Below are 25,356 nucleotides of genomic sequence, written 5' to 3'. Positions count from 1 at the left end.
TTGTTATCAAGACAGTATTTAATCATTAAAGAATACTGAACATATGGAAAGGCATTAAAAAAAAAAATCAAGCGTTTGATTTATAGTTATTTGATATCTGGACATTTTGTAGAGATTCAGCATATGTTTTAGGTTAAAGAGGAGTGACTGAAACTGGAAAATCCTCTTTGACATCATCCAACAGATTGAAATATAGACATTCTTTGAATCCATAAAATAAACATAATTGATTACCAGTATTTAATTAAAAAAAGGAACATGTCTAGATCTACGTTATGTGGCTTTCTTACAGTGCAAAAGTAAAGCAGGTACACTGGCAGAGAATAAAAAGTATTTACTTTTTTTTTTTAAAAATACAAATATATAATTTCATGTTTTTACAAATACTATTTACAGGTTTATTTAATTACATATGAAATGTTTACAGAGGATAACCAGCCATTGTTCATTCCTCATCTCCCCCCCCTCCCCCCTATGTGTTCCTGGCTGCTGGATCATCACTCCCCTCAAGTTTATGGTGGTTTTAAGAAAAGAGCCAAAGAGGGGGAGGAGAGAATTTCAGCACATGGCATCCACAGCCATGCTTGTTATTTGTTCAGACAGTCAGGTTCAGTTTATCCAGCTTGCCCTTTTGTCAAACCCTAACCCTTAGTTTGGTATGCATGAATGGCTCTAAAGCTGAGTCGAATACAAATGCTGTATAGCTACTCTCTGTGCTTCTTAGCTGTCATATGAGAAACAGTTAATAATACACAAATCAGTCCTAGAAACATACAGATGTCCCTTTATTCTACACAGTGGTCTCTCCATGTTTGCCAAATGTCAGCCTTGAGTAGAATTTATGCCAAGAGTGCAGGGTCTTCCCAGACCAGATCCAGAAACCAGAGGTGATGCCCACTATGAGCGTCATCAGATACTTGATCATGTAGACAGTGAAGTCAGGGGTCATGCGGAGCCCGGCTTGAGCAGGACAGGGGAAGTCCAGGCTCCTGCAGTTGTGGCTGACCCAGCTGCGCTCCCAGTGGGGGCGGAAGGCCTGCTCGTAGAAGAAGCAGGCAATAACAATGGTGGCGGGGACAGTGTAGAGCACGCTGAATACTCCAATCCGCACCATCAGACGCTCCAGCTTCTCTGTCTTGGTGCCGTCGTGTTTCATGATGGTGCGGATTCGGAACAGCGACACAAAGCCGGCCAACAAGAAAGAGGTCCCGATGAAGAGATAAATGAAGAGCGGGGCCAACACGAAGCCCCGTAGAGGATCCAGGTTGGTGAGACTGACGAAGCAGACGCCGCTGAGCACGTCACCCTCGATCTGCCCGATGGCCAGGATGCTGATGGTCTTGACCGCCGGCACTGCCCAGGCAGCTAGGTGAAAATACTGAGAGTTGGCCTCAATAGCCTCATGACCCCACTTCATACCTGCTGCCAGGAACCAGGTGAGAGACAGGATGACCCACCAGATGGAACTGGCCATGCTGAAGAAATAGAGCATCATAAAGAGGATGGTGCAGCCTTCCTTTTTGGTGCCCTGGACAATTGTCTTATAGCCATCAGGGCTGAAGCTGTCATTGCACACCACCTTGTCCCCCAGGAAGTAGCCAGCTATGTAGGCTATGGAGACCATAGTGTAGCAGCCAGACAGGAAGATAATAGGTCGCTCAGGGTATCTGAAGCGCTGCATGTCAACTAAATAAGTAGTAACTGTGAATAAAGTAGATGCACAACAAAGTACAGACCAAACCAGAATCCATAAGCGGGAGAAATGAATCTCTTTGTCACTGAAAAACATGTACCCGCCGCCCCTTGATGGCTCACAAGGAGCTGCACAATCCTTCTCATCTAGAAACCTATAATTCAAATATGGGGGAACTTTGAGAACAGACGGGCAATGGAAAGGCCTCTCATCTGTGGAGACCGTGGAGATGTCGTGGCTTCCCGGGGCAGGTATGATGGGTGGGACGGTGGCAGCAGAGGAGTCGTTTTGTCCCACGCAGATTTGTCCATCTCCCAGCACAGGGAAGTTCTCACAGCGCAGTCTGTCCGGCCACTGGAAGCCAAACTTGTTCATAAGTGCCTCACAGCCCTGTTTGGCTCTCTCACAGATTGACCTGCAGGGAGGAATAGCCTTCTCCAAAACTGTGCATACAGGCGCATACATGGAGCACAGGAAGAATTTCAGCTCCGGCGAGCACTGTACCTTTACCAGGGGATAAAACTGGTGCACCTCGAGCCCTGCGTCCTCCTGGTTGTAATGGCCCACTAAATTGGGCATGATGGTTTGGTTGTAGGCTATGTCCGTGCACAGAGGTATTGAAATTGGCTGACAAAATCCATGCTCCGGGACGACTATTCCGTTGTCCCCTTGATACTGAGCTGATATCAGCAGAGGCAGCAGGAGTGCAAGAAACCAGGTCTTGCAAAAAATCATCTTCCCAAGTTTAAGACAACAACTTTAGCCTGATAGGTGTGTTATAAACCAGTTTAGTACGTATCATCAGTTCTGTAAGCAGCTTTTGAGCGAGAGTAACTTACTAAAGGGGAAAAAGTCTGGTGGTAAAAGACCTGAACTCCGTCCCCGTTGTGCTTAGTCGCCGCTTTGAACGCTTCTGGAGGACTTTTTTCTTTTCCGCAACTCCGACTCCTTCACCATTGTCAAGGGAGCAACATTAAGAAAGGAACTTCCGGTCTCAACTTCCAAAAAATAAACCCTGATTGTCAAATATTCGTTAGATTAACTTGTAGGATTTTATGCTGAGATATCATTTTTGTTGTGCAACATAGTACTGATATTTTTCCATAAGAGTCTTTCAAATAGCTCAACAAAAACTTATGTTAACCATATGCTATGTTAACTTGGTTAGATAAAGTCTATCTATCTATCTATCTATCTATCTATCTATCTATCTATCTATCTATCTATCTATCTATCTAAGTTATTCCAGAATTGATTCATCATCATTTATTTGATTGCATCCATTAATCCATTTCAATACACATATGGGCCAAATACGTCAATATAAAAATATGATCCATTGTAGAACAAATTAAATACAGTATCATAATCATAATCATACAAGTGGACGGCAGTGACGTCCCATTTTGAAAATGATATTAAAGTCTGTATACCTCCGACACTTTGGCAAAGTGTCTGCCTTCATTTTGAAGATGATGTCGCTTGGGAATTGGTCGTTTTCTCGCTAACATTGTCTAACTTGACAACACAGCTGGATTGCGTGGCCCAACCAGACTTTCTTGTTCCCCATTTGTCCATGGGTGGTGGAGGAGGAGGAGGTTAAGGATGAGGAGGAGGAGGAGGTGGACTTCCCCACCTAGTGTCCATGTCATGTCATTCCACATCAAAGTTTGTCAATCAATCAGTTACATAGTGTACGCTAGGTAATTGATAAATAACCATAGGATTAAATTGAATTGAAATGTATTTGAATTGAACTGAAGTTACCTCAAATAAAGTTTACTGACAAAAGAAAAACAGAACAAAACAAACAAAACCAAAATAAAACAGAATTTGATTGACGAAAAATATATAAAATACTGCAAATACTGCATTTATTACAATGTTACAGAAAGTCAATATGGTAAAAAATGTAATTAAATGCAAAATACAGAAAGTAAAGCAAGTATAATAATGATAATAATATAATGTATTCTATATCATGTGCACATATGAATTTCTTTAAATTATTTAAATTAATGTCAACATGGCTATACCTCAGGTGGACACAATAACAGGACGACCTGTACAATAAGGCCTCATGTTAATACACTACTATAGTCTGAAACATGGGGGAGGGTGCGAGGTCGGACGTTGCTATGCGCTCGGATCCAATGCTTGATTTTAATTGGACCAAAAAATAGAAATCGAAAAAGCCCAGCCAATGTGCGCTCAGGGCACGCGGGCAATATCGAATATATGTATGGTCAGAGAAGGCTCGAGGGCACTCGAGGATAATGTTAGTTACTAATTTTGAAGAAAACTGTTAAATTCCGTAAGTTCCCGTTACTTAGCGTATGCAGGTAGGTTAGTTCAGTGTTTGACAGCTATGTTTTATTCACACAAATATTTTGGTTGGGTGAATTTAGCTAAAGTTTGACCGTTTAAATATAAGCAAAAATTTAACGCTAATCCAAATTAGCCAAGCCAGCGTCGTTAGCTTGCTAGCTCAGCTAACCTACTAAACGTTAACGGCTAGGTTAGCAAACTGTTAGTTGATTAGCATTTGTTTGCTTTTTCTGAAATAGTAGTTAATAACTTCTATGTGATCTGAAATCTCTGGTCATATTTATTATGTAAGATTATGTCAACTGTTAACAACAAGTAACTTGTCTTTTGCCAGATTACTAACGCTAATGGAGTAAAGAAACAGTTCAAGTTCAAGGGAGTTCAGAATGGCATTTGACGGGCATCACAGCACATGTGCAAATTCACTATTTCCCACATACCAGCGTCAGGTAAGCTATAATTTTAGGCTCATAACTATGCTGTTTACAGTATACAAGACACAGCATATTCGCAGCAACTATACTACAAATAACTACCTATATTATAGGGTAATTAATGGTGGAAAACTATTGAAACAGTGGTCAGACGAAAGAAGATGATTATGCTTTTGATCATTTCCGTTAAAAGTCTAGAAAATAGTGAATAAGGCACGCATCACATTTTCCTATTACCCACGTTGGTGTCTTCACATTGCTTGTTTGTCTGACCAACAGTCAGAACCCCCCTTAATATTCAATTTACAATTATATAAAAAAGAAAGACAATCATCAAATCCTTACAATGTAGAAGCTGAAATCAGAGAAAGTTTGGTATTTTTTCTTGAAAAATTACTTGAATTAATATTTGATTATCAAAATAGTTGCTGATTCGTTTTGTGTGAATTTCTGTCTATGTTTAATGTAATTTTAAGGGTTTTAACCAGAACTTTTTTTGTGGAAAAAACATATCAGAGACCAATTTTAATTCAAAGTAGAGTATTTTATATATTTTACATCCTAAAACATGTCTGGAGGGGTCTTTAAGTAATTAAGTTTTGTTTTCAGGTGAGCTTCAAACCGGCTAACTTTTTCTTCTCTCTCTTGCAGACCAGTGTAAATGTGGGTGGTGGAAACAACGGAAGCGTGGCATTACCCTTCACTCGCATCCCCAGTGTCTCACTGCAGGAACAGGACATGGCATCCTATGTGCCCTGGTCTCACAATGCTCATGACGATCCCTATGAACTTATCAACTGTGCCCAGAGCAGCATTAAGAGCAGGTATTCAGATTTAACTGTGTTCAGGACAAGTGTGTAATTATTATTCTGTGCACTATCCTAAAAGTAGTTAAGTAGGCAGTCACATTGCTATTTTGGATTTTACTCTCTTATTCAGAGGTAGTTAAATGTACTTGTGCAAGTCTCAATGTGGAATGAAAAATGAATACAGTTGTCTGCTACACTGCTAAATTAACATTTTTAAAGATCATTTAGAGTTCAGCTGTGAGGATGTTTTTTCTTTTTCTTAAAGGAAACCCACTGGTAGTACTGATTGTGACGGGGAGACTGATCTACAGGGCTTAGTGTCAAGTATTTTGGATGAAGCAGAATCACAGGACAGCTACTACAGTGAAGGGTAATTGTATCTTCATTAAAAAAAATGTATATATTGCACATCTTTTGTATTAATTTTATTTAATACCCATATTCTCAACTGTTCTTTCAGGAACCCACCTACCTGCAACCCTGTCTGGTCTCCAAAGACACTTAGAGAAGAACTGCTACAGTACTTTCAGTCAGAGGCTAAAACACAACATAGCTCTAACTTTCTTCCAAACTATGTTTCCCGTGAGGCTTTCAGTAAAGCACATGGACAGTCAGTGGACAAAGATGTTGAAGAGTTTTGTCAGCAGTCTAATGGCCTTACTACCAATCAGCAATGGCTTTTTAATTTGCCTAATGGAGACAAGGACAGCTTCGTTGTTCATCCTCAGAAACTGCCACCAGGTCTACAAATTCCCAACATGGGAAACACCTACCAGTCACAGATTCAACAAAGCAAATATGACAACATGTCAGCTGATACAGACAGAGGGAATAGTCAGCCTGTGAATAACTTCCATGATTTCAGTAATGTCTTTAGACCTCAAAGCGAGATGAACAGCCCCTGCTTTGATCTTTACTATGAAGACCACTACAACCAGAGCAGCGCAAAGCCCATTAGTAATGAGCAGCATGCGCCACAAGACATTAACCAACTGGTCAGCAGTTTTCAGTCGTTCATGGCTGGTGAGCATGACAGCCTATGTCGTGATTTTCCAGAAACACACAGGCAGACAGTGGGCATGTACCATGACGACAGCATGGTTGAACAACGGAAAATTACCGGCACAGCGATGTCAACACAAAGCACTCCTGCAATGCAGACCCACAAACAGCTGGTGGGAGAATTCGGGATAGTGCAGAGGGAAAGGAATGGAGAAGTGAGGAAACAAACATCTAGGCGTGATGGTTTTCAAGATCTACCTGGGTTTAGCCCTCAAAACACAGAATTTTTCCAGCAACCGAAGCCACTTTCTGCATCTTTAAACCTCCCAAACCAATACCAGAACAAGATGACCTTGCACAGAGAGAACACATCACTCCCCATTAACGTAAGCATGAACCAGTATTTGAATCATCACATCCAGCAAGGCCAGATACAGAACAAGATCAAGCCACAGATGCAGAAGGAAAAGAAAAGGATGCATATGTCTGGCTTTGTGGGAGAAAGCTTCTCCACAAGACCACTAACCAACACTTACATGAGAGAGGGAGATAAGAAACAGGCCTTATCACAAAACCCATACGTTGACCTCCTGGGGAGCATGCAGTTTCAGAGATTTGACGGGGAAAACAGGAATACACAGCAGTTCATGCCTCTCATGTATCCTGTCAATGACCCCAGAAGGTATTCCAGACTGCCCATGAACTCCTCTAACTTCAGCTCTAGATCCACTTTGCCCTATGCAAGTGGTCTTCCTGGCCCGGATCTGGGTGATATGTCTGCCAATGAGTCAGCTGCTTTCAACTCCTATCTCAATGACACAATGACCCGCAGAGGAGAGAGCACGTATCACGGCATGGCCGCAGCCATGACATCATCAGTGATGATGAATCAAGGAGGACCTGTGATTCAGCTTTACTTCTACCTGGACGAATGTTACGATCAGTGGAGGAGTTTGGAGAAGGAGAGAAAGAGGGTATGCTTTAAAAACCTGATTTTATGTTTAGTTGGGTGAATTTCAAGATTGGTATCAAAGCCAATGATTTTTGTTTAATTGAACAGTATCAGCTGCATAGAGTTTCATTTATTTCCAATCCTCTGTTATCATGAACATCACATGAACGGAGTAACTTAATCTTCTGTATTTGGAGCTATTGATCTGTCAAACATATCTACATTGAATCAGCTTTACGTCTACTACTTTTAATGTGCGCCTGTGTCCACTTTACAGTTTTGTTATGATGGAAAATATTAATGTTAATTTGGGACCAGGTTTTGGCAAATACTAGCTTGGATAGGGAAAATGCATTGTATTTTCAGTTTCTGATGTTCTTTAATATTTTACTTATATTTATTTCTTCTATCTCAGGGGTTTGATTAACTTTAAAAAAAATATTTTCCACATACTTCTGTGGGGGTTTCTATTAGCCTGAATCAAAAATATTTTTGTTGTTGTTGTGCAAATGTTAGGTTGTCATGTTCTCATTTTTTTCTACTATAGACAGAAGTCATCCTTAACAAGACATTTGTTGGGAAACGGACTGCTGCAGTGACTTCCTCTAACCTCCCCAAAACTCCACCAAACCCCACGAGAGTAGACCACCTCATTGTTAATCAGATGAGAGAACAAGCAAGGGTGAGACTCCTCTATTTGTTTGACTCTTTACTGCCATCTACAGGGGAATTTAGTGACAGCAGCCTTATCTTCTGAGGGCAATATTTTCAGTTTTAGTTAGCATACTTTTGAGGTCTATTGGGAGCGAACCACAGAGAACAGCTGGACCTAAATAAGGCAGTTAATCCCTTGGAATGTCTATTTGTTTAATTAATTTTTGCTGTTTAGTTATGTTTGTGTGGTGGCTTATAAAAAAAGCCCTGTATCCTCACGGTAAGAAGGTCTAAAGTTTGAATCTCAGTGGAGTGGGTCTTCAGAGTCTTCTGCACCTGTTCTTTCCACACCCTAGAAATACCACTAATTAGCATGCGACCTAACGTGACCCACCTTTGTATTTGTGTGTTTTTTACAAAGATTTTTTTATTATATAAATACCACACATAGTAAACATTGCTACTGTTTTACTGTAGTTAATGTACATACAGTAAAATATCACATTAGATACTCCATCTAAGACTGAGGAAAATGGCCATATTTTATTTTAGGTCGCATACTAATTAGCATGCGACCTAACGTGACCCACCTTTGTATTTGTGTGTTTTTTACAAAGATTTTTTTATTATATAAATACCACACATAGTAAACATTGCTACTGTTTTACTGTAGTTAATGTACATACAGTAGAATATCACATTAGATACTCCATCTAAGACTGAGGAAAAATATAAAGGTTGATTACATTGTGTGTTGCAGTTGGCAAGCCTTCTGGATAGAATGGAGTATCTGCGCAACGTTCCCCTCCATATCAACATCCACACCACACTGAACAGGCACCATATGGCCATTTGCATCACCCAGGCCAGACGCAAAGATGAGCTTGCGAGCATGTCCAAACATCAGCGGCAGAGAGCTCAACTGACAGAAGACAGAGGTAATTCATATTTCAATGTTAGACATGCTGTATATGTTCCTGCTCAAGTGCTGTCAGTCCTAACTTGCTCTTGTTTTCACAGACACCCTGATGTTGATCATCGCACTGAAGGACCTAGCTGCTACCACGAGAAAGCTCCGCACAGCCCTGTGGTGTGCTCTTCAGATGACCTTGCCGAAACCTGTCAAGATGCAGGAGCACCATGTTGACAGGGAAGCCACATGCAGAGAGAGGTGCCCCTCTCCATTTGAGGGATACTCTTTTAAGTTATAATTTAGCATGCAAACTGGCATGACTTAAAGGTATTGATTAAATTAAAACCATACCAGAATGCCCTGATTATAAATTCCCATAGACAACAGGGTCATTTATAACATACATGTTCTTACAGCATTACTTACCTTACAAGTCTAAAATGACATTTTACCTGCAACACAGTGATCACTGCAGAATATGAGATGAGAAATTTTAGGTTTGATGACAGCTGCACCTTTTGGCATCCAGTAGCCAGGTGTCTAACTCTGTTGTGTAGGAATTGCATGAAATGTAATTAAACCTGCCACATCTTAACTTAATTTCATTCAATTAGTGTCAGTTCCAAATTAACATGAATCTTGCTCCATCACCGCTGTATTTAAAGGCACTATTTATATGAAAGATTTCAGTGAAATATTCATTGTTTTACATATTTATTGGGATGTTCTGGGTATTCCTCGGCAATAACTGAATCATAAGGCAGTAGTTTAAAAATGAACATGCTAAATCTTTATTTTCTGAAATATTCAAATTAATATTTGCAGCCTTTGTTTCTCTTATTTAACCTTAACATGCTGTAATCAGAAAATAATTTTATTTATCTACAATTTGGTTAAGTTTGAACTGTGCCCAAAGGGTAATCAAACTTCTGAAAAAAGTTCAGTATTTTAAATTCAAATGTATTAATCACATTTCCATTAGAAACATATAGTATTAAAAAATATCATTCCTATCAGTGAAATATAACATAGCTACGTTAAGACTTAATTTTCTGGATGCAGTTTAAGTCTTTGTAAACTTATGCTTTATTATTTGTTTAAAATTAACATGATAAATTATAAAATGTTTTCTGAAATGTTCTAATTCATTTCTGAAGCTTTGGGTTTTCTTCTGTTAACACAATAATCATAAAACTTTTATTTATATGCAATTTAGTAAAAAAAAAAAAAAAAAATTGAACTATACAAAAGATACATTTCAAAACATGCTGAAACTTCAGTAATGTAAATGTATTAATCACACTTTCCTTCATTTTATAAATAAATAAATCTATTTCCTATCAGTGAGATATGACAGTTTGTCAGCTAAGGATCAAAGCTTTTAATATTACAAACCTAAGTTAAGCAACAATTCTGTAGAAGCATTAGTCTGTAGATTTCTGACTATGCTTTCTGAAATACGAGTTGCGTTGTTCGATTTCATGTAATTTTAATGTTCATGATGTGTTTTCTCTCTTTCCGTTCTTGTTCTGTAAACTGTAAAGTGACATTCTGAAAATAAAGCAACCCCCAAATTGCTCAAAATGTTATTTTTTTTTATTAATTTAAAAAGATGTCAAACCCCATTTTAAACATTCAAATCATGGTATGTGATAAATTTGAGGTATAATTTAGCAACCGCTCCTTTGTTCTTATTCTCAGAGGAAAATGCATAGACAGTAAAACTTAAATGTAAAGCATCAAAATGAAAAAAAAAGTTTGACATGAACACTTAGAAGGCAAAATATTGACACAGCACATAATATCAGATTACCAGATAATATCTTTTTTTTTTTTTACTGTGATCCATTCGATTTATGTTTCAGGTGTATACTTTGATCATTTCAGAGATTACCGTGTCAAAGCCTGACCAAAAGCATGCAGCTCATTCAGCTGGATCAACAACAAATTGGCAGATATGTATAAAGATCAGTTTTGATCAACGACATAAGACTCGACTGTGTCACAAGTATTCATCATATAACGATTTGCAGCTTTTATTCCTAGATAACATCTTATAATATCTGTTTATATCAGCATCCGTTTTTTCATTACACATATGGAGAGTTGCAAAAAAAGTAAATATAACAAGGAGCGTCTGATGATGTCATGTTCACATACTAAAAAAGGTGCTAATGAGGTTTACATAAAGAGAGGCAATGACTGTTGTTTTTCATTTTTGCTGTGTAACAAAACCTTTCTCATATACAAAGTGTCCTTTCTCTTGGTTTTATCTTCTGCGTTCACCTTTCTGTGTACGCTTCTTCTCCTTCTCTTTTCTGTCTTGTTTGGCTAGTTTGTCCTTTTCCCGCTGCATCTTGTCCATTTCCTTCTTCTTCTGAGAGTCTTCGCGAGCCTGGTCCCGCTGTTGCTTCTGTCTGTTCAGAACCTCTGTCACGTTGGTGTTCTTGAACAGAGCTGAAACTTTCAGTAAAGGACAGCTGGATGAAAGCAAAAGAACTCTGCTAATTTATTATTATCTACACATTAACCACAATAGAGATGTAAATAATTGGGACAGTCTATACTGCATTCAGGTTAATAAATAAATAGCCTCTTTTGAATGATCAGCTTTAGAAAGGATACATTTGTCAGTTGCGGGCAAGTTATTTCCACTTGGTAGCTCCTCTTCTTCACCTTCAGTGCTTTTGTCAAGGAAAGAACTGACATCTTAAGGATCGTGACTAAATATTTCTCAAGGAAGACATCCACTGGATGAGAAAACATGAAATATTAGCTTTCTTCTCCTTATAAATAAGGCCACAGACGTTCTGAGATCAAAGAAACGGTGGTAAATCTTAGCTGACACATAAGCTATGCCTTACTCTCATTTTACAATTTGCAAAAAAAAAATCAAGGATATTCCTCTTCATCTGTGACATTGGCGTATTGAGCAAGGAGGGCTTCTTTCCTTTTCTTTGACTCCTCGGACACCTCTTTCTGCTTCACCACGATTTGAGCCTGTTTTTCTATCATACTGGCGATGGCCTGGACCTCAACTATAGAAAAGAAATTACAGAGTTTTCTTAACACAGAGCACACAGCCAAACTGTAAATAACCCATGATAGAAAGCATCAAATACCTTTGCTTTTAGCTGCCATCATTATGAGGGTTTATTAACAAAAAGTAACAAACCAGAGCATGCATCTGAGCTTGAGGTCCCAGACAGTATACATATCCACACAAAAACCATTTAGCAGTCTCAGAAATGCTTCCGTTTTATTTTTTTCCTGCAATAAAAGTGTGTTTGTGCAATCTGCTCCACACTTAAATGATTTAAAACTCAGACGAAGAGCTAATCTCTCTCTGTATGTTTAACTGGTATTGAAGACAGACTCAGTAGCAAGCTGTCATGCTCCGTTTCCTCAAGATTTAAATGATATAACATTATTTTATGTAGCTTGTTTTATGGTTTCATTATGACTTACAGTACTGTATGTATACATTCAGATGCTCTACAAGATTTACCGAGATGCTGCCAACCTCAGTAACTCAGATATGTAATGTTCAACACCAAATACTGCTTTGAGAGTAGCTACATGTGTACCCTCACTAACAACATCTCTCAAGAAAGATTTTCAGATTGTGAATGTGGATGAATAAATGTAAATACCGTCATCGGTGTCACGTTTGGCTGCTCTTTGGCTGCAATAGTCTGTCCACTGCTTGATGATCTGTTTGCAGACGTCTTCCACACTGTCCTCGTCCTGCACGCAAAGGACAAGTAGCAGCTCACATTATACAGTATATGGCCGCCGTACAGTGCATGCACCAACACAGACTGTTAGTTTGAGATGCGGAACAGTCAGGTGCTTTACAGATGTACAGCTGAGTCATTCACAGCCAGCGCATAATGCACAAGAAGGATATTAAAACAGCAAATAATCGTATACTACTAAACTATGTGAGCAGTAACTGTTTAAGCTTATAACGACAGCTTGTTTTAAATGAACAGATACAAGGTTAGATACAATACTTTAGTACATACAGTATATCTAGGGCTGCAACTAACGATTATTTTCATTATTGACTATTCTCTCAATTAATCAATTAGTTGTTTGGTCTTAAAAATGTCAGAAAATGTCAAATCTGTTTCCCAAAGCCCAAGATGACGTCCTCAAATGTCTTGTTTTGTCCACAACTCAAAGATATTCAGTTTACTGTCACAGAGGATTAAAGAAACTAAAAAAAAAATCACATTTGAGAAGCTGGAATTGGAGAATTTGGACATTTTTTTCTTACAAAATATCTCCAAATGATTTATCAATAACCAAAATAAACCAAAAATAACTTATTTTTTTATCTTGTACAAAATTTTCACTGTACATTCCAGATGTTACATCAATTTGTCTTGTCAACATACAGTTTAGAGAAGAACATACTCTGGGTCTCCTCTCTTTCAGCCATCTTTCCCTCACTGCAACAACATTTTGCATTTATTTGTCACATCGTTATTCAGTCTGTCTGGGTTTCACCCGGGTGACGTCTGTCCATCCCATACATCCACCCTATCAATCCCCATCCCAGCACTGATGTCTCTAAATCCCTTACTCACAGTCATAATATCTGGATAAGAAATTCCATCTTGGTATTACAGATTACCCAGAGACAATAACATAACACTAAATGTTGTACAGAAAAAATTAATACAATAAATGTATATGTAACCAGTACAAGTCGGACAGTATTATTACTTTAATAGCCGCAACCTCTACACTCGAGTGCATTTAAATGTCAGAAAAGCTCATCTAGATCCAGTCTTCTACTGCTTTCAGCTAAATGTATTCTGTAATCTCAGCAGAAAAAATATTTAATTGATTACTGATTTCCACCTGTCAGAGGTTCCCTCTTGAGCCAGTTCAGCGTTATTGCTCTGTCATAAAATAAATGTGCCTTTTCCTATCCCCAATCGTCCCTGCCCCATTTTCAATACAACTGCATATGTCTGCAAATGTTCATCTGTTTCCAGCATTTGTCTCTAAGAGCGCGAATTTGCGGGTCCCACCCTGAGCCGAATCTACCAAAACACCTTAAGGAACCGTGTTTGGTACTGAATCACATGTTCGTGTGTAATCATTGCTGATTAAGACGACATTTAACTCTAAAATCTCGGGTTTCTGAGCGGGGTTTGGTTTGGCAGCTCGCATTACTGCCTCGGTGGCTAAAGCGAGACACGCCGCTTTACATATTCACCAGAAATGCGGATAAAATCCCCTGAAGCGCATCTTCTTTCTCCTCGTCACTCTCCTCTTCTTGCAAGACCCCTAAAATATATGTCCCGTACACCTCACGGTCCACGTCCAGCGAGTCTAGCCGATCATTTAGCCAGCTTCCGAACTCCCCGGCGTCCGTCACGGGGGCAGCCATCTTGGCCCTTTGGGGTCTTTCGCTGACGCACGGCTGTCCTTTCTCGCTGCCTGTAAAAAAAAAAAGCTACAAGTTATGGCCACGCTCCGAGTATGGATAACAAGATCTTAAAATAAATCCATGACTCCGAGCCGCTGGAACAGCCTTCCAAAGGATCTTAGAGGAGCTATTAATATTTATAAACGTAAACTAAAAAGCCATCTGTTTAGCCTGGCTGTTATGTAGTGTTTTATAACTGTATGATTTTATTATTATATACCTCTTTTATTTAGCTATTGTCATCATTATTAATGTGATTGCTAGTGTGAGAGCTGTGCCAGCTAACATCAAATATATCTTCCAGTGACATTTATATATATGTATATGTGTATATATATATATATATATATATATATATATATATATATATATATATATATATATATATATATATATATATATATATATTTATTTTTTTTTTTTTTTTAAATTACAACTCATAATGGAAGTCAATGGGAGGATGATCCAACTGATTTGCAACCCTTGTAACTTTGAAACTCAACTGCTGTGACATACTTTGGTCTACAGACTCCATCCAAACTTTAAAACGTTCAGCAAATTTTCAATATTCAAAGTTGCATTGTGTGTTGTGATACCCTTTTGTATGTTTGGAGCAATTTAAGTGAAGACTTTTATAGCAGCTTTCAGATCTTCAGCGTGCAATGTCATCAGGCACAAGCTGAAGCAGCCATTTTTTAGACCAGAAAAAAAAATTCTAAACACATCTCTCTCCCACAATTTTAACTCTTCAAGCATATATTATACCTCAAAATGTTGCCACAAGCCTCACAAAATGTAAATATATTTCCCACAGAACAAATAGTGTTTGAGATCTAAACCTTAATTGATAGGGAGACAGCTGTCCGGCTCTCATTGACTGCAATACAAACTGCGTATGCCCTCCTTTTACTTAAACGTACAGATTCTCTCTTCCTTCAAACACTTTGTACAGATATTATACATTTTCATCCTCAACTGTTGCTGCTGCCACTAATGATGTACTAATCTCTGACCTGTAGGCTTCATTTTAGGCAAATCAATTTGCCTTTTTCTGGACAATTTACATGCCGGACGCCATTGTGTGTCTTTTTAAACATGTCTGTCAAAGGAGTCCGATGGTTTTCTCTCTGATCAACATTAAAACAATTTCACTTGCTGTGTACTGTCACAGTCTAATCAGTGTGTTGCAGGGGCCATTTTATAGAGTACTGCTCCTGCACTATCTGACTTTCTCCCGTTGCTTTATATGTTTATTATGTACCATCATGCAATGTGACTCCAGTGAACTATAATATTATAAGAATGTCAGCGCTGCAACCCTTATTTTTTTTTTCAAAGGTGTTGATTAACACTTTTTAGTTCTAGTTAACAGAAACGCCTTTAACTACTTGCCCTTACTGTCCCCGTGACTCAGGAGGAAGAGCAGGTCATCCACTAATCTTCTGATTAGTGGACGACCTCCAGCCCATATGTCAAAGTGTCTTGAACCTCAACTTGTTCCCGAAGGCTGCGCCATCAGTGTGTGAATGTGTGTGTGAATGATTAGAACTCCTCCTGATGAGCAGTTTGGCACCTTGCATGGCAGCCTCAACTATCAATGCATGAATGTTTGTTTGAATGGATGAATGTGACATGTAGTGTAAAGCGCTTTGAGTAAGGGTTAGGGTTAGGATTCTTCTTCTGGACATTTCAGAAGCGGATCATGTTTTTCAAAGTTTCTATGGAAACTGGATAACCACTGTCACCGTCGTCACTGTCACAGAAAAATCCTTTATGTAGGAGCAAGTTACAAACATTTCTAAGCTACCTTTCAAGTTTAGAGGGTCTTTGATACCAAAACATTTGTTTTTCACAGGAGTATTCCTTTATATTATTGTAATGTCTCTTTGTCAAAAAAAGAAGTTAATTAATAACAGACTGACAGAAACAGATCCAAATACAGTTTATAACAAAACTGAGTACCCCTGGTCAATATCACTAGTGTTAAGTAATTACAGATCTTTTATTCATTTTTAGACAATACTCAAGTAGAATTAAGACAATTCAATTGAAAAAGAGAATGTTTGACAAATTAAACCATAATGAAAGGTCCATATTTAATGATGTGGATATTGCATATTAACACACAATATCCACAACTGCTGGAGGTGATCCGCAGCCATTCTAGCAGGAGTGTTTGTGTCCACCTGGTACGTGAGTAGCGCCTGCTTTGCTAGTGTTATGTACAGGGTCACCCTGGATTGGAGGACAAACTTCACAGTCCTTGATATTAGTTATTTAAGCTACAAAAACATCTTATGAACATCTTATGAAAAAAGTTTAAAAGTTTCATGAAAAATCTTCCACTGATTTTTCATAACACACTCAATCATTGATCATTTGTTGAGCTCAATACATCAGGATATTTAATACATCAGGTGCCTGACTGATACTCCCACTTACTCCCTCTAGCATGGGTGCTTTGGTGGGATCCAGGGGTGTGTGGTCCACTAAGGGTGCTGGAGCACCGCCCCTCCTGCAATTCCAATTGTGAACAACTGGAGGAAGCGGTCACTCTAATTATTGACAGTTCTGCACTGGGTAGTGCAAAGGCTCATGGGACTGTTGATGCCCATTGTTGTGGTTGTGTTATGTGTGAACACCACGTAAGATGCAGATATTTGTGTGGCCAGGATAGCAACAAGGTTTAACTAGCAATGTGGCCACCGTGACCAAGACTCCTGTAGTGATTGATGACCTCCGGCCAGTGTTGGTGTTTAGTGTGTGTGTTCTGATTGCTTTGAAACTGAGATCATGACACATTCTTCCACATAAGCTTGCCACAATATTTTAATGAAAAATTATCTCACATAAATCATACATAATCATACACAGAAATATGCGATGACTAATGAAAAAGTGCTTCCTACAATGTTTGTCTATGTGCCAAAGGGCGTACGTTTCTCTGCCCGACGGTGGTATGTGTGGAATGAGTTCAGCTTTTCCTGGTGGCCCCTGATTGGTTGACACTGCACGCTGAAAATAACTGGATCTGGTAGAGGGGTCTATCTGCAGTTTTGCAGACCCACATGACACATCCATTTTACTACATGACACAGCAACTTTATTACACGACACATACCCCCTGATGTTGTCACAGCCTTAACCCTAACCCTAACCCTAATCATCCCCCTCCTCATGCCTAAACCTAAACAAGTGGGTGTGTCATGTAGTAAAGTTGGTGTGTCATGTAGCAAAAAAAAAAAATTACGCCCAAGGAATGTTGCCAGATTGGGTGATTTTCTGCCCAATTGCTGCTTCCTTATCAGATAACATTTACCCCCTGAAGGCAGGCAAAACATACACAGATTGTTGTGATACTGTGGTGATAATTGTAAAGTGAATGCAGTTGCTAAGTGGCCAACAAAACATATTTTTTTAAAACTTTTAGAAACCACTAGCCAAGCTGCTAGCCACCAGCAGCTGGTTCCATGCTACACTGTATGGTGCATTTTCACAACCAAAATACGCAGTGCTACCTAGTCCCACTTAGTGGAAAAGTCATGCAACGCCACTGATGGCCCCTCGAAGGCAGCAGCTCACTACAGCTGGTCCCGGTTCACACCAACTCTACTGGGGCTGGCTGGATGGCCACAATCTTCTGCGGCTAATCCTGGTTGGTCCTTGGTGGGAGATCACCTGGGTGGGGGAGAAGCTAGATGCTGGAAGAAAGCTCCAGGAGGCAGCAGCTTGCTGGGGCCTCGACTCTCTCCGGGGAATGCCAGGAAGCCAGCACTTGTTGTGGCTGGTTCTGGTTTGTTCCCTGGTGGAACCACTGGCGCCAGAAGTAGGGGGGCCAAGGGGCCATTTGCCCCCCACTTTACCCTCCTCCCACATTCTTTTTAAGTTGTGAATCACTGTATCCCTTCAAATGCCCCTGTATTGCAACACTTACAGTAAAAGGACGCAGGAGGTTTTCTGTGATTTCTGTGAATCATAGATGTATAAAGAGGAGTGGATACAGCATCAGAGGCGGGGCCTCGTTAAATCCTCATAAAGTTGCTCAGTGGTCCATGAAGCCAAAAAAGCCACTTCCCGCTGTAAAGGAATTACCCAGATGGAAACATACTGCATGTGTTCTATGCGCTGCATGCCCATGGGGCTCACTAGAGACTTCTGCAGGCTGAAACAGCTAACTTCCCGGCTCTAATAAGCTAGCAGCAGTCGTGTGCATTTTCATCTGGAAATGGACATGTAGTTATTTATTTATTTATTTATACATTTTACATTTTTATTATAATCTATTTATTTTGTGTAGTATTTCATAATTTCATTTTTTAATTGTTATTTTTATTCTTGTATTATCCTTTATTAACCTAACTACCCATTTTTTTTTGGTTTTTATTTTGGTGTCTATTGGTCTCTACATCCATATTTAAGCACTTTGAATTGCATTTTTTTTGTTTGAAAGGTGCTATATAAATACATTTATTAGTTGAATAAGTTGATTGATTTTAAGATAAAACTAAATGTGTTTGGTATATCATATTTTTTTCTTACAAATGATGAGGTAGCTGCCCAGATCCAGGCAACTGAAACATGTTGGCAGTCATTTGTAATAAGCGAATGTACAAAGTTAAGAGCTTATGAATTTACTATGTTAGCAAACTAACCCCCCCAGGTTGCTACAGATTTAAAGTCCCACATAAATGCTTTGTGAGTCATGTATTCAGGCAGTGTTTATATCACTTTACACCTTTCATTAATTGTTGCCAATCCTGAAACAGTGATTTCTAAAACTTATTACACAAATTATGACAATTAAAACAATGAGGCATATTTCATAGTTATAATTCTGTATAATTTGTCATTGAGACAGTCACTCAGTACAAGTCCTCTATTCTAATTTCATCAATTTTAACAAAACGTTTATAGCCTGTACTCACTGTCAAATTACATCCAAAATGAAAGCTGTTATTATATTAATATAGATACTTAATATAGGTACATTTAACAATGAATAAGTGGAGAAACTAAAAACAAAGCTAAGTGTTGCTAAGTGTCCAAATGCTCCTGTCATGGCCATGGCCTCAACATTTCATGTACCTCACATCTAATATTTAACCTTTGAAATTCCCAAATATCCTTTTCGTCTGTTCACCCCCTACATGTCTCTACTGTAATGTCCTCACAGGCAGCACACACCCTCACCGAGCACTTTATTAGGAACGCCTGTGCAATCTAATGCAATCCAATACAACAGCCCTGCCATCGATTCTACTTTCATAAAGCGTATACATTTTCAATGTTTGTTGACATTATATATTGAGGTCGTAGTGGCTGCTGGTGGTGTACTGGAGTGCAATATATTGAAAAGTGTTCCTAATATTTTATTCACACCATTAACATACATGAGGAGGGCAATTATTAGAAACACTTTTCAATATAATACACTCCAGTACACCACCACCACCCACTATGACTTCAATAATAAACATGAAGTAGAATTATCACCTTCCTGACAATGATAGCAAAAACTGAAAATGTTTAATCTTTGTAAAAGTAGAATTTATGGCAGAATTATTGAATTGCATTAGATTGCATAGGTGTTCCTAATAAAGTGCTCGGTGAGTGCATATTGGGTCTCCCTCTGTGCCTTCACCGTTATCTATGATGTCTTCCTTTCACCAAATCACCGCACACACATCTTCCTGTCGCCCCTCTGTGACTTCTACCTGCTCCATATTCACTAATTGTGCCACGTACAGAATATCATTTTACCCCATGTAGAATAAATCTGAGAACTAAAGTTCATGAGTGACACCTAAAAGCAAAATTACATCTCATATCCTACAAACACAGGTCTGTCTGTTTGAATGAAAATAGCTGTGATAACTTTGTCATGCTGCCAGCCTGGCTTGTTAAATTAATTTCAGCAGCCAAAATTTCAATCAGTGCTAAATGCTCAGCGTTGGCAGTCACATATAGTACCCTGGATACTGCCACAAATCCCTAAGTTCTTGATTGGAAATTAATGTTCGATTGTCCCACAGTTTACAGAAGTACTTGTGCACTCTCTCATAGGCTCTGAGCAAAATAGGCATGCCAGTACTAGTCTAATTGAAATGCTGATTTCAAAATAATCAGCTATTCTTTTTAAATTCAGTGGGTAGCTGGCAGTCAAACAGCCTTTGGCAGAACAAAATCATGATCACAACATATCCAAACACTGAAAAACTATTTGTTTCCACCATCTAAGTAACTTCTTTGACTTTGATCATTAATTTGTAACCTTGTAAACCTTTGAGGTTTCTGAAATGCCTCCCTGGCACTGAACTTTACTGAAAGGAATAGCTGAGACATAAGTGTAATACGTTGCCTAAGGTTACTTATAATTTGACACTTTATACTTTACGGCTAACTTTTGCATTTTACTCCTGCCTGTGCAAGTTGAAGCACAGATGAAATGCAGATGTGCTGTAATCAAGAACAGATAGGAGAGGAGCGTGACATCCTGCTTTTAGCCACTGGGTGGAAGTAGAGGACACAGATTTGTTTACGCCTCTACAAAGTCAGTGAATCAGTCTTGGATTTAGTTGCATGACAGTAGTTTGGAGCATATTTAGCATGTGATTCTTTGCAAATTTCTGCATGCATGTGCATCAGACTCAGATTGTTAGTTGTAAGCAGAGCTGTGGAGCAAGAAAATGGCCTGCCAGCTGTTTGTTCGTCCTCTTTCATTTGACACTGGGACAACAGACAACACCTCCCAGCTGTTTGAATATATTAAAGAATGTTTCCATGTGAATGACTTGATCCTGCTTCCAGAAAGCGAGGAGGGGGGGGGGGTTATTAGTTGCCCCCCTCCTCCCTCCTCCCCCACCCTCTACACACATCCTAGTTACAACACAACACGCCAACACGCGCGCGCGTACGCTTCCCTTCCCACTGCTCCTACATAATGGCTTCACACGTCGCTGGCCTTGCAGTAATGAAGTGTGAAGCTTCTGTGACGCCACAGGGAAGCTACCATGTAGAACTGTACTCTCTATTTTAGTGCACCACCTGAATTTCTTCCTGCCCGGATACATTTGCTCAAATATTTAGCTCTCCTTGTACTTTCTACAGGCAAAATTCAAACTTACTTTCATCAAACAACCTTAAACAACTGTCAAACCAGACTGATGAGCTGGTGCGCCATGGTCTTTTGTGCTTTTGCTCTGATGGTGTTCTGCAAAGGTTTCAAGTTGGACCAAAACAGACATAATTTGTGTTAAAACTGCATATTATGTAGTTGAATTGAGTACCTTATTGGAAAAAAGATGACAAAGTAGAACTGTTTTTTGTTTTTTTTTAATAAAGTCCACACCCAGCACTTGATGTTTGAGTGTGGTATTGATGGACATGAATGTCCCACAATGAAAATGAAGGAGCAACTCAGAGCGACACAAAGAAGTTCATCTGTATACAGTGTGCGACAGCTCCAGTAACAGCATAGCAAAACAAAAAAGTAATAAACCCTTGGAAAAACATTTTTACCTTTTGAAGTTTTCAAATTTAAAATCATAAGCAGCTTTCCAAAGTCACTGTATCATCTACTGTTTACATGCCTGTGTTGTTTTAGACAGTACAAAATGGTAAAGTACATTAATTTCTTGCATACTAACTACCAAAATAGTGTCCAGTTAACAGTTAGAGTGGTGTACAAGTGAGAGTGAAACTGCCATTACAACAGGACAGCATAGTCATATTTCAAACAGAAGGGTCGACGCATAATGCCATTGCCTCTCTTAGTACTGTGTAGCTTTAGGACGCCTGTCCTATTTATATTGAGGGGCTGTGGATTGATGCGAAATGACGAGGGCCGCGAGGCTGCTGAGTGGGTGGGCATCCACATGCTCCGCTCCACAGGCAACCCTCTCCTTCTATACACGCAAACACACACAGATACACACTTGTCTTCATGTCCCAGTGCCACCAGCCTTAGAAAAGCCCTACAGTCTCAATGTGCAATGTCCTCTCTCTGTCACATATCCTCTATCCCAACGTTAATGTGACAGAATATAACCAGAGCCCAGAACAACCAGTCAGTGCAGAGCGATGAAAAACAGCATGTGTAACAGGCGTGTTTTCTCATCTTCCCCAGCAGTTTGCTTCCTCATCGCATGGTAGCAACGCTGAAAGTTTAAAATGCTGTTATTCTATATTTCTTTGGTGTGTGCTTGTGCAGAGATCTGGATTCACATTTACAACGGCGCAGTCAACTGTTACATTAGACATAAAATAAAAGACAAGTGTGAAATCACATAAGGCAGGTGTTACGCAAGTGTTTCCTCAACTAAATATTTAATGTAATGGATTCATTCATTCATTCAAGTCATTTGAATCATCTCAGAGTATAGATGACATCAGCGATCCACTCTATGAGACATGATTGGTGTTTGGACACCAGATGAGGGACACAATCACAAGAGAGTTTCAAGTTAAGGCAAGTCCTTAAGTCATTATTTGCTCTTCATGAAATTAACTGCTATTTAAAATGTGTATTAATGCTAATTACAACAACCACACTTAATGATGATTGTAATGATAGTAATACATTATGTTGCATTTGATATTAATTGCTAAGGGATTATACCTCTATTCTTCAATTTTCCTTTCTCTCAACTCACTCACTCTGTCTCTTTCTCTCTCACACACACACATACGCTCTCTATTTTGCTCTCAGTCATTCCTCTTTTGTCTCTTTTTTTTTTACTGTTGCATTAACCAGAAGCTAGAAAAATGTCAGCGGTCTTAAGAACAGAAGTAATATTAAACATTGCTGATTGCTTATTGATTCTGCAAGATACCGAAATCTTGGTTGCCAAGATCACTTCACCACGTTACTCTGCCTATTGTGTCAAGGGCTCACTGATTTCTCTCAAGAAAAATGATTTACCGCTTACTGTAGCTTAAAGCTGTAGCGATCTTCAATGACTAAGACTCTTCAGGCTTAAAAGGTGGCTGTTAAAAGTTAATTTCCTCTTTCAGAGAACTACTATCTATTGGTCAGCTTGGATTCATGTCATTTACAATGTACATCAGAAGTAAACTTCTACAACATAATCCAGTACACAGCTTCCCTTTGTCGCTCACTTATGAGAGCCCTCATTGAACTACAGAAAGAGGCGTAATTGTTAAAAGCAGTTTTTAAATCTGTTGGTTCGGGAGGGGGGTTTGACAGGTTATTTCAATTAAAGCCTTAAACCCCAGGTGGTAATATGAGTCAGCAGTGTTGGAGTAAAAAGCCAAATTGCTGGTCCTTGTTGAATTTGTCGAGCGCAGTATAAAGTTATCAGATTTTTGACTCAAGTCTGGCTCAAGTCCACACCTCTGATGGATAAAGAGGAGCCCATTCATTAAATTAAAAATGTTTTGTGTGACTAATGATCTATACAGGCCTGCTTGGATTTCAACATAAGTGGCTGCATGGCGGTGACGCGGGCTGGTTCATCAGTTTGTTGGGAGCCCAGCGACTTTGTGTCTCTTTGGAGGAGAAAAATTAACTTGAGCTGATAGCCGAGGGAATAATCTGGTTATGTGTAATGAGGGCTCTTATTAGTAGTTATGCGTCTATCAGGTTGAGTGTGCCGGTGGTGGACTTCCCACATCTCCCTCTCAGGAGGCATGGTGCTTTCACTCCGCTCATCTAGCTTTTTAGCATGAATTGTAGGCAATTAAATCCCTGCCATGTGAGTGTGTAAAAAAGGTAATGAATATGGAACACTAACTCGGAGAAGTCTGCAGAGACCGCTCGTCGAGTTCTGAGGGTTCCTTTCTCCAAATCATTGGGAAGCACACAGATCATTTGACAGCGTTTTTTTTTTTTTTTTTAACTCCCGTCCCCCGCTCGGTGCGCATGTGACTCCCCAAATGGTGGCCCAGAGGTTTTTAAAAATGCGACGCCCATACTTTCCAGGTTGGTGAACTTCCGTGACCTCTGGCAGCGAGGAGAAACTTTTTGTCGTGGGTTTGGCGCTCTGCCTGGCTGACCATGCCAACTCTCGCCGTTCCTGTGCAGAGCAGAGGAATGATGGGAAGGGAGCTGAGTGGATGAGTCTAGACAGCCAAGTGGAGGAGGGCAAATATTTAGCCATGCCACTTGGGGAGGGGATCCAGGCCTCCTCCCCCCCAACCCCCCACCTCCCCCCACTAAGGCATGCCTCTTAGCCACAGAATCAGGCCATGTCTCTATACTGCTCCCTATGCTGCTTCACACTCTGTATTCAGGGTCACGGATCTCATTTCTTGGATAATATTTCAAGCTGGCCACAGATGGGGAATTAAATTGAAGACCTGGCTCAGAATGGGGCATAAAGGATGGATTTTTTGGGGGGCTTCACAGAGAGATGATATGAAATGGAAATGGATACTGTAGATTTAGCTGTACTTATTCTACTTTTAAGGGCCTCTGTAAATTAATGCATGAAACGCTGACTAAGTCGTGTGCTTACTGAAAGCAGAACAACCCCGCAGTCAACACTTATTATCCAATGTGACACATGAGTCACCTCATTTTAAAATGAATTGTTATTTTGCTGTTGAAAGCTGCTGAATGCAATATATTTCCCCACCCCCTCTCCCTCACAAACTGTGTCAGGGTGATATTTAACGGTACGAAAGGTGTTTACATGCATGCGCCAGTATTTCACCAAAAAGATCTGCCAATCCAAGCAAACTCCCATGGATTTCCTCACCACCATTGCTACATTTGAATAAATATTTAATTAGATGAATTATTGTCAGATGACTACCTAACAAGGCTACTCAAATCAGGGTAAATATTGAGTCAAGTGTATCAGAACATGACAGTTTAGGGTGACACCACGTTGCCATGCTGACAACATCCTTCCATTACTGCTTTGGCAGGATCGTGACACAGAGGGGAAAATAAAAGTTGGAGAGAGTGGGCTGGCGGCGAGGCTTCTCCGCAGTAGTTCATGCCGATGGGATGGTGGGTGCTGCAGACTGGCACTGGTGTCGCGTCTGCTGATGGGCTGAGTCAACCCTGCTCAACTGGTAGCCGTCACTCACCCACACATCAGACAGCGCAGTGCAGCCTCCCGCCACCTGTGTTCTCACAGTGTCTTTAAGATGATGTGTC

The 25,356-nt window shown here is 39.7% G+C and overlaps 3 protein-coding genes across 4 annotated transcripts; 1 reads left to right on the top strand and 2 right to left on the bottom strand.

The window, feature by feature from the left end:
- fzd2 (frizzled class receptor 2) lies at nt 1-2,633 on the bottom strand. Its single transcript, XM_044331288.1, has one exon. It carries the CDS (start codon nt 2,426-2,428, stop codon nt 791-793), a length of 1,638 nt encoding a protein of 545 aa, XP_044187223.1. The 5' UTR covers nt 2,429-2,633; the 3' UTR covers nt 1-790.
- A 1,288-nt stretch (nt 2,634-3,921) lies between these two features.
- On the top strand, nt 3,922-10,369 carry moto (minamoto). 2 transcript variants are annotated; one of them, XM_044331287.1, is made up of 8 exons: nt 3,922-4,007; nt 4,356-4,470; nt 5,107-5,279; nt 5,530-5,634; nt 5,725-7,240; nt 7,766-7,900; nt 8,633-8,810; nt 8,893-10,369. In XM_044331287.1, the coding sequence occupies exons 2-8, from the start codon at nt 4,408-4,410 to the stop codon at nt 9,081-9,083; spliced, it is 2,361 nt and encodes a 786-aa protein (XP_044187222.1). In that variant the 5' UTR covers nt 3,922-4,007; nt 4,356-4,407; the 3' UTR covers nt 9,084-10,369. The 2 variants fall into 2 exon arrangements, with proteins under 2 accessions (XP_044187222.1, XP_044187221.1); XM_044331286.1 differs by having other exon boundaries at nt 3,924-4,035.
- On the bottom strand, nt 10,360-14,230 carry ccdc43 (coiled-coil domain containing 43). The gene is made up of 5 exons (XM_044331290.1): nt 14,019-14,230; nt 12,439-12,532; nt 11,688-11,823; nt 11,411-11,466; nt 10,360-11,242 (listed from the first exon to the last, which is right to left on the bottom strand). The coding sequence occupies exons 1-5, from the start codon at nt 14,190-14,192 to the stop codon at nt 11,055-11,057; spliced, it is 648 nt and encodes a 215-aa protein (XP_044187225.1). The 5' UTR covers nt 14,193-14,230; the 3' UTR covers nt 10,360-11,054.
- Between the last annotated feature and the right edge of the window lie 11,126 nt (nt 14,231-25,356).

This window comes from Thunnus albacares, chromosome 17 (genome assembly GCF_914725855.1).
Source record: "Thunnus albacares chromosome 17, fThuAlb1.1, whole genome shotgun sequence".
Lineage (NCBI taxonomy): Eukaryota > Metazoa > Chordata > Actinopteri > Scombriformes > Scombridae > Thunnus > Thunnus albacares.
Note: the sequence above shows the minus strand (reverse complement) of the source record. Positions and strands in the feature narration are given on the sequence as shown.